General features: G+C 39.1%; 1 protein-coding gene across 4 annotated transcripts in view; it reads left to right on the top strand.

The window, feature by feature from the left end:
- ITPR2 (inositol 1,4,5-trisphosphate receptor type 2) overlaps positions 1 to 14,760 on the top strand; it is a gene marked incomplete at its 5' end in the record, with an annotated part of 524,405 nt that overhangs the window by 198,597 nt on the left and 311,048 nt on the right. For all 4 annotated transcript variants that reach the window (XM_082665011.1, XM_082665010.1, XM_082665012.1 and 1 more), the window contains 2 exons: positions 10,339 to 10,532; positions 14,076 to 14,205. In XM_082665011.1, the coding sequence (XP_082521137.1) occupies positions 10,339 to 10,532; positions 14,076 to 14,205 (324 nt within the window). The remainder of the gene's footprint in view (positions 1 to 10,338; positions 10,533 to 14,075; positions 14,206 to 14,760) is intronic.

Raw genomic sequence — 14,760 nt, 5'->3', positions numbered from 1 at the left:
TCTAGGTCCATCCACACTGATGCAAATGGCATTATTTCATTCTTTTTTTATGGCTGAGTAGTATTTGGTTGAATATATATATACCACATCTTTTTAATCCATTCGTCTGTGAGCATTTAGGTTTGGTGCACCATCTTAACAGAATAATATGGTTCAAATATTCCCTTGCTAACTGTGTAGGTTCATAAATTTCAGGAGGATTTAATGGGTATGATGCATGCATAACTTCCATATTACACTAAGTCAGGAAGCAACTCTATAACTGCCTTCTAGTTCTCTCAGTCAGGGGTTTCTCACATAAATTTATGATACATAAAAATATTTTTGTTATACTTTGTAATTAATTTAACTCAGTAGAGGCAGAAGACTCTGTAGGTTCATCTGTATTTCTCTGGGATGTGTTGGAAACAAAGGCATTGTCTATAGTACTTTGGGTTTTGATTTCCCAAAGGTATCAGCCACACAATGGATGAAGCACCTTCCACAGTTTAGTGTGGAGTTTATTCTTATTCTCTAAGCTATAAAGTGACTCCAAAACCTCTGGAGTTCTGTAGGAGTGGTGTAAATGATTCCTGGCAGCCAGGAAGAGCTACTGACATTACCAAATTGAGTTAATAGGACAGAATCAATACCTAGATGACCTCACAAATAATGAGAATGACCAAAGAGGACCAGGTTGTCCTCACCTTCTTTCTACTCAGTTATTTCATCCAATTGTTTGACCCTCAGAATCTAATGCCTCAATACACTGGGGTAGGTTCCTCAGTTCCCTCAATTTCTGGTCAAGAGCATCCACCAGTGACCTACTAAGGCACCTTATTGGAACCCAATCATAGATTTGTAGAATGTTAGCACGTAAAGGGACTGTAGAAATCGTCTGTATGAACTTCAGATCTTCATAGTACCTGTAGCAAATGGTCATCTAGGATCTTTTGGAACACCTGAGTGACCAAGATTTTACTGCTGCAAAAGGTAGGCCTTTCTTATTTACAACAGCTCCAAATATTGTCTCTTTTGTTAGGTTATCCTAAATATACCTCCCTCTCACTTCCAACAAGCAGCCCTACTTTTGTTCCCTGGAGCCATGTGGAAATCTAGCCTCACTTTCACATATCAGTTCTTTCTATGTTTGCAGATGGCCGGCATGTCACCTGAATATCTCCTCCTCTCTGTGTCATCACCAGCAGTTTCTTTAACAGTTCCTCTTATGTTTCTAATATTTTTGATCACTGATATGGCAAGAAAAGTCATTTTCTCATTCATAATAAACACTTTTCTTTTGTAATACAGTCTAGATGAAAATGAATGTTTTTGGTAATGATGACATAGTATTGATTTCTACTGAACTTGAATGAAACGAAAGTTCTAGTTTGTGCTCTGTTAACATCACATTTTCCCATCACATACTTGAGTTGGTTTTATTTGGACCTAAATGGCAGGGCATTTTATATTTTGATTTTACTTTGTTGGATTTAACCCATTGGTTTTCTTTTGTTAATGCATAGATTGATTTGCACATATTGAACCCTCCTTGTGAACTTGGGATGAATCCCACTTGGTCGTGGTCTATGATCTTTTTTATGTATTGCTGGATTCGGTTTGCTAATATTTTGTTGAGAATTTTTGCATCTATATTCATCAAAGATATTGGCCTTTAATTTTCTTTTTTTGGTGGTGTCTTTGTCTGGTTTTGGTATCAGGGTGATGGTGGCTTCATAGAATATCTTTGGGAGTCTTTCCTCCTCATCAATCTTTTGGAAGAATTTGAGAAGGCTCAGTATAAGTTCTTCTTTGCATGTTTGGTAGAATTCGCCTGTGAAGCCATCTGGTCCTAGACTTTTGTTTGTAGGGAGTTTTTTTTTTTTTTTTTTAATTACAGATTCTATTTCACTTCTAGTGTTCGGTCTGTTCATATCATCTATTTCTTCTTGATTCAGTTTTGATGGGCTGTATGTTTCTAGAAAGTTGTCCATTTCTTCTAGGTTGTCAAATTTGTTGGCGTATAATTAATTGTTCATAGTATTCTCTTATGGTTTTCTGGATTTCTGCAGTGTCAACTGAGATTTCTCCTTTTTCATTTCTTATTTTGTTTATTTGGGTCCTCTCTTTTCTTCTTGGTGAGCCTGGCCAGAGGTTGGTCAATTTTGTTTACCCTTTCAAAGAACCAGCTCTTGGTTTTATTGATTTTAATCCATTAGTTTTCAACCTGTCCATGTAGTTTTGGGATTTGATGGAATCATTTACTATATTAGTTATCCTTCATTGTTTCATGTTGTCTTTGCATTTGCAAAACATGCTCTTTCTGACTTCACCTGTCACTGACAAAAATACTTATGTGGGTGAGGCAACAACAGATCAGCAAGGAACTAGAGGCCCTTCTGTACTTTAACAGTGATTAATTTAATAGTACTCTTTGGCCATAATCAGTTAACTAAAATCATATACCTATGAAACTGTACACTATTCAGTTTATATCTCTATGGTAAGATATATCAAAGGAGTGGTTGTTTTTGGTGGTGGTGGTGAGGGGGAATGTAGAGCTCAATAACTGGGAAAGGGCACAAAAGAGCTTTCTGGGGTAACGGAAATGTCTGAATATCTGGATACCCTGTGGTTTATATGGGTCCTTCTTGTCCAAACTACTAAAATCTTCCATTTAAGATCTGTGTATTGCACTGTATTTAATTTACATCTCAATTATAAAAATAGTATGTAAGTCCACTTATTGCTTGCATTACCAGCTGTTAAGAATTAAAGATCAGTTTGGCAAATTAAAATGAAATCTTGAGGTTTGGAATACTGAAATGACTTTGTCAGTATTTGACAGTGATGAAATCCAAAATAAGATGTAGGACTTAACCAGTGTTTTGTATGAATTGCTTTTTCAATCTATACTTTGAATAACACTTCTTTAGGGTGTGGGATGGGAAATAATTTCCCTCTAAGCAGTCTACTTGATATTCAGAAAAAGACGGCTAATAACATTACTATACTTTAGTAACATGTTTCTAGTAGGTTTTGCTTTGTTCTGTTTCTTTTTTTTTAATAAATGTATTTATTTTATTTTTATTTATTTTTGGCTGCGTTGTGTCTTTGCTGCTGTGCACAGGCTTTCCCTAGTTGCAGTGAATGGGGGCTACTCTTCATTGCGGTGTGCGGGCTTCTCATCGCAGTGGCTTCTCTTTGTTGTGGAGCACGGGCTCTAGGCACGTGGGTTTCAGTAGCTGTGGCTTGTGGGCTCTAGAGCGCAGACTCAGTAGTTGTGGCGCATGGGCTTAGTTGCTCCATGGCATTTGGGATCTTCCCAGACCAGGGCTCGAACCCGTGTCCCCTGCATCGGCAGGCGGATTCTTAACCACTGCACCACCAGGGAAGCCCTGTTCTGTCTCTAAGGTCTTGGAAAGTTGGAGTCTGTAAATGGCTTATCAACATACTGTGTTCAACGATTGTTTATTCAGAATGAAGAAAATTAGGTGTCATATCATCTACTCTGGCCATTGAGTATTCTTTATAAATCATTCCTCTGCAAGACTTCTCCTTTTAGAGGTGATATTTTGTGTCAACCATGTCATAGTGTAAGAGGTAATGAGCTATGATTATGTGATGGACCACAGGCTCATTACTAAGGTGGCGACCACTATAATAGAACATAATGAAATAGAGAAGAGCTGTTTTTCATGGCTGTAGTGAAAACATGCATGTGTCCTCCATTTTTCATTTTGAGGTAATACAATTATATGGTATTTTCCATTCTTCATGTTTTTTTGCACACATTATATAATTTTATTCTCACAAGAAATTGGGACCTATTTTATTAGGATTAAGGTTCTGAGCGTCGGATGGCAAAGTGATTTGAGAAAGATCACAGTAATCTAAATCCTTTACACCATTCAAAGCCTAGTTCAAAATTGTATCTCTTCAGTGAAGCTGCCTTTCACTCTCCTCACCCTAAGATAATTTTCCCAATTAAAATAAACATCCTAAGCAATTTTGTATACCGTCCATGCTATACTATTACTATCTTATTTGCTTTGTATTTGATCTTCAGTTGGGGGGGGGGGGAGACATGATTTCTGTTTTCTTAGCACTATTATAAACTCTCTACTTCTCTTGTGTCCTCCCATCCTCGATATCCCTAATATAAGAGCCAGATGAACATTGGTTACCTAATAAATAGTTTCTGAACAGGGGCTGCCCTTAAAATTAAATTGTGTCATATAAACATAATGCCACGAGTAGTGTTGGTTCATTATATAATAATAACTGGTGGATAAAATCACTTGAGAATAATGTGAGCAGATTCATGATATGATTAATAGTAATTCTACGTTTTCAGTACACAGTTTTAACTAGGATATTTTCTTTCTGCATTTGGTAGGTTTCTGAGTTCTAGTATACAATCTTTGGAAACTTGGAAGGTGATAGCCTTTAGTGAAGCAACATGGTGTGGGGAAAAGATGCACATTGACATTAGTTGACCTGAATCTGAGGCTCTGCCACTTTCTGGCCGTGTAAAATGAGATGGGTTCCCCACCTCCCTACCTGCTGTGAACAGTGTATGTGGCCTAGCAAAGTACATGGGATGTGATATGCCCTTGATAAAGTCAGATTCCATGATTTTCCTTATCTTATTGTTATCTATTGTATTAAACATGTTTTTCTTTTTAACAAATACGTTTTTAAGTAACATGAAATTATATATGCTTTTAGAAAAAAATTAGAAAATTAAGAAAGTATAAAAGAAAACAAGCAAAAACTCACCTTGATGAAACTTACCCTTAGTGTACTAATATCTAATTTTTTATATAAGCCTTATAAAAATAATTATTATTTTTTTGACTGCATTGGGTCTTCATTGCTGTGTGTGGGTTTTCTCTAGTTGCGGCGAGCGGGGGCTACTCTTTGTTGCAGTGCATGGGCTTCTCATTACGGTGGCTTCTCTTGTTGTGGAGCACGGGTTCTAGGCACATGGGCTTCACTAGTTGTGGTGCGTGGGCTCCGTAGTTGTGGCTCCCGGGCTCTAGCACTCAGGCTCAGTAGCTGTGGTGCACGGGCTCAGTTGCCCCGCGGCATGTGGGATCTTCGTGGACCAGGTATCGAACCTGTGTTCCCTGCATTGGCAGGTGGATTCTTTTTTTTTTTTTTTTTTAATTAATTAATTAATTTTTGGCTGCGTTGGGTCTTTGTTGCTGCGCACGGGCTTTCTCTAGTTGCAGCAAGCGGGGACTATGCTTCGTTGTGGTGTGCAGGCTTCTCACTGTGGTGGCTTCTCTTGTGGAGCATAGGCTCTAGGCATACGGGCTTCAGTAGTTGTGATGCACAGGCTCAGTAGTGGTGGCACATGGGCTTAGTTGCTCCACGGCATGTGGGATCTTCCTGGACCAGGGATGGAAGCCATGTCCCCTGCATTGGCAGGTGGATTCTTAATCACTGCTCCACCAGGGAAGTCCCTTGGTAGGTGGATTCTTAACCACTGCACCACCAGGGAAATCCCAAATTATCATTTCTAATAATTGGTTTGTTGATCCAACTTTTTTTTTACTTGTGCAGTAATCTAACAAGCATGTATGGAATGGCTGCTACGTGTCAGGCACTATTCCTGGTGTTGGAGATAGAGCAAAAACTAGATAGAATCCATGTCTTCATGGAGTTTATGTTCTTTTTTGAGGGAGGATACAATAACCACATAAACAAATATAAAATATGGTGTGAGAGAGTGATAATGCCATGACTGAAATGTAAAGCAGGATCCAGAGTGATGGCAATCCTTCTTTAGAGAGGATGGCTGGAAGAGATCTGAGGAGGGGACATTAAACCAGAAATCAGAAAGGATTTTGAGGGAGTGAGCCAAGCGACCATCTGGGTAAGAGACCTCCAGGCAGACGAATACCAAGTTCCCGCCAGCTCCAGCTCATAGATTAAAAACTCTGTTTGCCTGAATGGATAAAGAAGATGTGGTACATATATGCAATGGAATACTACTCACCCATAAAAAAATGAAATAATGCTGTTTGCATCAACATGGATGGACCTAGAGATTATCATACTAAGTGAAGTAAGTCAGAAAGAGAAAGACAAATACCATATGATATCACTTATACGTAGAATCTAAAATATGACACGAACTTATCTACGAAACAGAAACAGACTAACAGACATAGAGAACAGATTTGTGGTTGCCAAGGGGAAGGGAGGGGAGGGGAGGGATGGGATTAGTAGATGCAAACTATTATATATACAATGGATAAACAACAAGGTCCTACTGTATAGCACCGGTAACTATATTCAGTATCCTGTAATAAACCATAATGGGAAAGAATATGAAAAAGAATATGTATATTTATGTATAACAGAGTCACTTGGCTGTACACCAGAAACTAACACAACATTGTAAATCAACTATATTTCAATAAAATAAATTAAAAAAATAAAATATCATTGGGGAAAAAAAAAAAAAGAAGTTCATGGACTGGATATGTAGTTCTCCAAAATACTGTGATCTGACTTTGAACTGGGAGTGCTGGTTATTTATTGTCTTCTAAGATGTTAAATCTTGATCTTTCTTTTAGTCCAGGTTGATACCATGTTCCCTATTACTCTGCTTATATCACTAGCTTAACTAAGGTTTTGATCTTGTGTTAATGTTTTTGGGTTTTTTGCATCAGAAAAGTCCTTTTATAACCCAGACCCTAACCGCTGGGAGGAAGCACTGCTCCAGAGAATGTTCAAAATAGAAAAAACTACTCTAGTTCTAGAGAGTGTAGGCATTTTCCAGCAAGTGAAAGTTTATAAGGAGCTGCTGAGCAGGGAGGGGAAGTAGGAAGATGTCCTGAAACATGTCTTTATGGTTTAACATCATTCTGTTTCAAATGAATTATAATAACAGCAGATACATTTTTCCAAGTCCAACTATAAAAATATGTTTAAGGGAAATAAGAATGGTTTTGGGGTTATCCATTTTTTGGCTTCTATTACTATAAAGCATTGAGAACTGCCTTTGGTAGTCACTAAACGAGAAAATTGCTGTGAACAGTTATTCACAGAACTCTTATCAAATATGTCTATTATCTCTTATAAATGTTTAGAAGATTTCAGAAGTGTCTATCTGAAATCTAAACAACTGGAAAATTCAGATTATCCTTTTTATTCTTATGTGTTCGTAGGAGAAAAGTATTTCTAATAGAAAGAGGTAACAGATAAAGATGACTTTAAATAAAACACCAAGGGAAGTAAGGTAAATGTCAATCATGTAAGATTCTGTTAAATCTCTTATACTGTCTATAAATCCACATAACTCTTAATGATTGTTGAAGCCTATAGTATGATTACCGGCAGTAAAATGACTTTGGAATAACGAAGAATTAAATCACGGTCAGCACAGCTTTAGTGTTATGTAAATTCCTTATTGCTTTTCACGTCTCTGGAATTGGTAATGGAAACTTGGCTCACTGGAACCATCAAAGAAATAAAGCAGTGAACGCTCAACCCGTTCCCAGTTACCATTTCTAGTATGCATTTACTGTACTTGTCTTACTTTGGGGTTTTTCTCTTGAGGGAATTAGGATTAGTAAAAATATCTATACAATCATATAATGAAAGAACCTGGACAGTCTATCTGCTTTTGTTTCTAAGCAATTCTTTCCTCTGTACTTTTACCTAACGAAGATGACTCCATTTTTCACACCATTTCAATATACTTTATACATACATGCAAATTCTAGTTGTTGAGTTAATATAAAAGACATAGAAAACCTGAATTTATCCAGAGGATTTATATTATGATACAGTAGCCCTTTCACTGAAAACTTTTCAGTAGTATTAACTAATTATGGTTGAGAAGAGAAATAGATTTCTTCTTTTGCATTGCTGAAGACCGATCACCTTTGACTTATCTCAGCAGTCTAGAATTAGAAATTTTTCTGTGGAAAAATGGATACCAGGAGCCTTGCATGTCTGTTATTTATGTGGTGTTTGACTTATGTTTTCCAAGCTGTAGTAGTTCCTAATTGAAGCACTTCTCATCACCACCAAGCAACTCTAGAAAATGTAGCATCTTTTTTTTTTTCTTTGCGGTACGCAGGCCTCTCACTGTCGTGGCCTCTCCCGTTGCGGAGCACAAGCTCCAGATGCGCAGGCTCAGCGGCCATGGCTCACGGGCCCAGCCGCTCCGCGGCATGTGGGATCTTCCCGGACTGGGGCACGAACCCGTGTCCCCTGCATCGGCAGGCGGACTCTCAACCACTGCGCCACCAGGGAAGCCCGAAAATGTAGCATCTTTTAATTTGCAAACTCAGAGTTGCCCATATATGGAGATGTTAGGCGAGTTGTGTGGCAACCACGTGCCACAGGCATCTAAGGATGTGGTATCACTGGAATGAACCCTCCCATTTCATTGACGACATGTGTTATATATTATTATGTTTCTGGCCTCTAGATTTTAATTTCTTGGTGACAAGATCTATATTTGGGGGAAAGAATTGTCTGAGTGAATGTTTTGTATGTAACAATCATTTAGATTAAATGATATTTTCCATGCAAATCTAAATAAGATGCAGACACTGGGTGCCAAGGATTTTTGTGTGACTCAAGTGTAAGAATAACAGAGGAGCCTGTTCTGTGTTGGTGGTGAGAAAGCATCTCTTGGAGGCTAACACATATACATGCTAGAATCCAGGCTCGGGTAAATGTACTGGTTGAACATCGATGACCCAGAACTATTGCCAACAACCAGATTGTATCCCTGCAATCTATGGGGGGACTCGGAAATACTCAACTGTTATGATTGTATGAGAACCATAGACAGTGAAGCATTCTGCCTCATTACAGGTTTTTCTGTTAGAAAATGGGGCTGTCTCAAATCCTTTGTCTCAACCCTGTCCAAACTTGGAAATTATCCTTCATATATTTTTTTCTTATCCCTTTTTTTGGCTTATGCAAGCAGCAGTGTAATAAAAGTTCCTAGATTCTCAGAATGAAAACCCAAATTAATTTCTGCCTGGAAGGTGCCACTCTAGAAAAAATGTTCCTTCATTGCCTACTCAAAAATGTACTATTTCAGTACCACCCTCTTGTACATATACTAATTTCATCTATGGATAAGATAATGAATTTTAAAAAGCATTTCACCTTTCACAATGTACAAATAATATTGGTTACCACTGGCTCCATGGTAACTGTGGTCTGCGCATAGGACCGTGAAGTCATCCTTTACATATTTTCCTTTTCTTTATTTGTTTGCCTTTCAATCCTGTAGGTATTCCCACAGTTTATGCTCTTTGCTTAGAGCTTAAAGTTTTATCTCATCCCATCTTATTTCCATTTCCCTTTCTCTTGGTTTACACCCTGAGACACTGGGAGAAAGGAAAATTCTTTGCCAGGTTCTTAGGCCTTTGCTTGAGGCAAAGCTCCACGAACACCCACGAAGCAAAGACCACTGTTCTGAAGAGAAAGTAGACAGTTGTTCTTGCAAATCCTTGTTGCTTGTTGTAGGGATTTAGACGTGAGAAACAGCAGTTAAGCTGGAGAGGGTAAATCATAACAGTGGCAGGAGGATCCTTTGGTACAACTGCTTGTGGTCAGTGTGAGGAATGAGTGCGTGGGCAGTTTTATTGGAGGACAAATTAAATGAGAAGCCAAACTCAGGAGAAGACACAGAAAAGGAGTAACACCTCGTTGAAAATGATCATTTGTCAATAATTTGTTTCCCTAATTATCTCAAACGTAGCTGCTTTTTGTGGATTTTGAATTACAATTTTCTATTCAGATTGATGCAGGAATGGATAAAATGGTGCTTCCTCTCTAGATAAGAGCTTTTCTTAAAATGAAGCTGTAAAAATCCTCCTCCTAAGCTCTTTTCACAAGCATTACGAAAGCAAAGCTAAAAAGTCCTTGGTTTGAGGGTAGGGTTAGGACACTAATTTAAATGTTTTCATATAGTCTTTGTATCCTCACTTGCAATGCCCTTTATTGTAGAGATTGATAACCTTTCTTCCTCATTATTGTAAGAGTTAGTGCCTACTGGTGCGGTAGTTGGTAGGACTTACTGTGCTCTAGAAGGACCTGATTAGGATATTGTTAGAGCTACCGACAGCTCACCTGCAGTGTGTCATTTGAAAGCACTTTCTGAGAAAAGTAAACTTTCAATTCTAAAATCTGTCATTTTGAAATGTGTCTGCACTATTTTAACTTTATCGGCAAGGAAATAGCTGGAGCAAGGCTATTCATTCCCATCCTTAGTACTCTTCCTGCCACATTTTCAGTCTGGTTGTGGCCAACTGGATATAACAGCTGTCTCCCGAGGTGGCGTGTGTGTTGACTTAAGGACTTTTCTCGTGCCAGGAAACAATGTCATGAGAACCATCCATGGGGTGGGAGAATTGATGACCCAGATGGTGCTCAGCAGAGGTTCCATCTTCCCCATGAGTGTGCCTGACATCCAGCCCAGCCTGCATCCCAGCAAGCAGGGGAGCCCCGCCGAGCACGAGGATGTCACTGTCATGGACACCAAGCTGAAGATTATTGAGATTTTACAGGTACAGGGCCTAATGGAAGGGAAGTGACAAAACACCTAACTGTGCCTATTGGTTTAACTTCTTACACATTTTGTTCCAGATCATTGTGTAAATATTCTGAAGTGGTATTGATCTAATTTTATGTCTTTTACATGAATGATAAGCCTGGTAAGAAATCTCACACTGACACTATTTAACATATTAATTACATGTGTGAATTCTCACTAAATATAATATATTAATGATGGTACCTAACAAATGTGGAGCGCTTTGAGGTTGACATAACTTCTTTCATGTGTATTTTCTCATTTAGCATTGACCCTGATTAAATTTTACCTTTATTTAAGAAGGATTTCAGAGTAGGCAAAGTTAAGATTGAATTCCAACTGTTTTTCTATTTTTAATTGAATTAGACATATGATTCTACGTATACAGATTTATCGTAGTAAGAAACTCAAATAAAATTTTATTTTTGTTGACAAAAATGTTAATAATTATTTTTAGTATTTTATGTAAGTGACTATCTCTCTTGATTTCGTTTCTAAGAGCCTAGGAATAATATATATATTTTAAAATTAACCTAGTCTAATACCTATCTCTATGAATTTCAAGGGGGTAAATTACTATTTCATGACCAGTGGTTTAGTGGATAAATTCCCCATTACTGTAGCTAGGAATTCTTAGCCTTTTTTTTTAAGTTTGGAAAGTAGTTTTATGATCCTTTAATTATAGCATTTATTCCAGATTCGAAGAATGGAGTCTGGAGTTTTTGAGGATCTATTAAAATTCTGGAAACAGTTTACTAAGTCTTTCATCATCATTTAATGTAGACTGAGCTACCAGAAGTGGGTTAGTAGTCCTGGAAGGGTCTGTACATTTTTATTTAAAGTAATTAGATTTATAATCATAAAAGATTTCACAGTTCCTCCAGGAGTTCCAAAGGCCGAATCCTGAGAAATATTGGCAGCCCTCCCAACCCTGTGTTCGTGACCCGGAGAAATCACTCAGTTGTCCTGTTCTTAACCTGTGGAAGGTGTTGAGCACCTGACCTGTGGGTAATGGGCCTCCAGCTTAGCCTCCTTCTCCTCATGGGAGAGCCTCTGAAATACGTGTCCTCGTTTTAGCCCAATGACAGTTCAGAAAAGCAGCATTTACAAAACAGTCCCTAACAGCTAAAAAACGATGAGATGGAGATACTGTGGCAGGGCAGGCTAGCGCTGACTTGCTTTTGCTGCCTCTTTGGGTTCTTTATGTATTTCTTCTTGAACCTCTGTTCTTGCTCTGATTTTTGTGCCTCCATGTCTGAGTTTGATGGGCTGTGTCTGTGTTCCCATGTGCTGCTCCTGAATGTTTCTTTCTTAGAACTTCCCTTCAAGAATTTCTTTGTAGCCACATTCCTTAAGCAAGTTTCCTGCTTTCTGCCATCTCTTCCTCCTCTCAGGCTCTTCCTTTCTTTTCCCCATCATTTCTTGTATTTCTTTTAGTCTTTTTATTTCTCTCTTATTCTCCCCCTCTATCTGTCTTCAGCTCTTTCTCAACTCTCTTTCTCTGACTTTCTTTTTATTCTTCCCTTTCCCCCCTTCTCTTCTACCTTCCATTCTTTTTCATAATTAAATATAGTAGAGGATGATAGTTTGAATTTTGGCTCTATTTATAAAATATAATTCATTGAACGCTAATCTTCACCTAAAAGCTAATAAAGGTTTCATTAATTCATGTTTTAATAATCTGTTCTTTACATAAGTTTGTTTAAAAAACACCCTTCTTTTTATGCACCCACAGTCTAGCTTCTGCTCCCACCCTCTGCTCGGGGCTGCCAAATCCACTGGCTCTTTCTCAGCCCTCTTCTCCCACAATCTGTCTCCTGCTTTGAAAATTCCCATATTAACTGGAATCAGTTCAGCCAGTATGTGTTACAGTGCTCACTGCATATTAATAAAAGAGTCTCTCTGGTGTTTACTTTTCCTCCTGGATTATATGCTCTTCAAAGGCAGATTTTATATCCTCGGTACCTTTTCTGTACCCTTGGCAGCTTCCTCAGTAGCTGGCTCAACACGTTTGTTGAACTTGATGGAACATAGCTAACATAGAGCATGGTTGCTGCCCAGGAGGAGCATAAAGGTCTAGCAGAGGAGGAGAAGGGGAAAAGGGAGAGGGAGAGAGAGCGAGAGCGAGAGTGAGAGAGAGAGAGAGGGAGGGAGGGAGGGAGGGAGGGAGGGAGGTTGATTCAACTTTGGACCTGTAGGTGTAAATAATGTGTTGGGTGAGCAAAGAGGAGAAAAATTGATTCGGACTGGGGAGCTAGGGAAAGCTTCATTTCAAAAGGGATTTAAATAGGACCTTGGAGGATATCTCAAAAGCTGGTTAATTATGGGGTGGAGGAGAAGAATATTCAAGGTAAAGTGAACAACGGAAATGAATGTGCGGAGGCAAGAGAGAAACTGCAGGCATTCCAGCTTGTGCTGTCAGGACTGAGAAGAGTGGAACAGAGAGTGAGAGAAAGGGGGCAGCAGGAGGGGGGCGCGGGGGAGGAGTCTGATATGATGGCGGCGTAGGTAGAGCTAGGGGGAGAAGATACCACCAAATACCAAGTTTTCTCGGAACTTGCCTGACCATTACTGTTTGCTGGAACAATAAGAGTCTCTCAAGAGAGTGTAGGGGACACAGATGATAATTATACTGGGAGCGAAGGCCAACCCAGGCCTCTCCCAGGCAAACTGGGATGGAAGGTCACCCTGTATAAGTACAGCTCTCTGTTGTTTCCCGTCTCCACTCATGTCGGTGGCACACACTTTTTCCTTCTCTGATCTCCACTGCATTCTATACCACGTGAGGTAGCCCTCCTTAATTTCCTAATTATTTTAACAATGCTGTATCTTGTTTTCCCAACTCAATCACTGGCATCTTGAGGACTCTGGGCTTCAGGCATTTGCATTCTTCTCAGTGCCGAGCACAGACGGGAACCTTATTGACACTTAGTTTCTGTCAGTACGTCCATTAAGGAGAACAAGGACAAAAACACAGACCCAAGGAAAAACAGGCACTAAGGAGGCACATCCCTGGTATATTAGATGCTATTACTTAAGCTGTCCTTTTGTAGCCTAGATCCAGGATTCATTGTGGTGTAGCCAGAATCCACACTATTGCAGCTGAAATATTGCCTTTCTGTGCCTGAATGGGGGTCACAGCTCCGGTACTTTCCTTGCAGAGCCGGTGAAAACTCTGCAAAGTGCTTGGGAAATTATGTCATTGTTACCTCTTCATCCAGACCCAGGAGATACCTCTACTTGGAATATTCTGAGAGTAATCATGGAGAGTCAGGTTTTCTTCTTTCCAAAAACTGTTCAGGGATTTTACTGACATTGGCTAATGGAAATGCATCACTTTTCTTAGTGTTATGACTGATTATCATGTAAGTAACAGAAGTGATAAGAGTTTACCAATCAAGTTTCTAACTAGTTCATGTGACATGTTGATAGTACTGTGGCTCTTGGTGTCCTGTAATGAATTTTTAAACACCAGGCTGATGAAAGAAACTTATGTTGTTTTTAATGTTTCTTGTAGTTTATCCTGAGTGTCAGACTGGATTATAGGATCTCATATATGCTGTCAATATATAAGAAGGAATTTGGGGAGAACAATGGAAATGCTGAAACGTCTACCAATGGCTCTCCCGATACATTGCTGCCATCAGGTATCACCTCTGTGACAATATTTCCTCTTTGGATGGTGTTTTCCTGAGAACCTGAAAGTTCCTTTTATGTTTTAAAACAAGAAGTATTCCTATGAGACAAAAATGTCAAAATAATCTCCACCAATAAAATGAAGGAACTGAGATAGAAATTAAATAACTTGCCTAGAACGGCAGCGAGGATGTTTGCTGCTACTGGTGCTCAGTCCTTTGAATGCAGTTTTTCTGGTAATCTTCACAACTCTGTGAAGTCCAGGTACTGTGTTCTTTTTTGTTTGTTTGTTTGTTTAACATCTTTGTTGGAGTATATTTGCTTTACAATGGTGTGTTAGTTTCTGTTTTATAAAAAGAGAATCAGCTATACATATACATATATCCCCATGTCCCCTCCCTCTTGCGTCTCCCTCCCTCCCACCCTCCCTATCCCACCCCTCTAGGTGTTCACAAAGCACCGAGCTGATCTCCCTGTACTATGCGGCTGCTTCCCACTAGCTATCGGTTTTACATTTGGTAGTGTATATATGTCCATGCCACTTTCTCACTTCCCCTTACCCCTCC

Source organism: Grampus griseus (genome assembly GCF_964374135.1).
Source record: "Grampus griseus genome assembly, chromosome: 11".
NCBI classification, from domain to species: Eukaryota; Metazoa; Chordata; class Mammalia; order Artiodactyla; family Delphinidae; genus Grampus; species Grampus griseus.
Note: the sequence above shows the minus strand (reverse complement) of the source record. Positions and strands in the feature narration are given on the sequence as shown.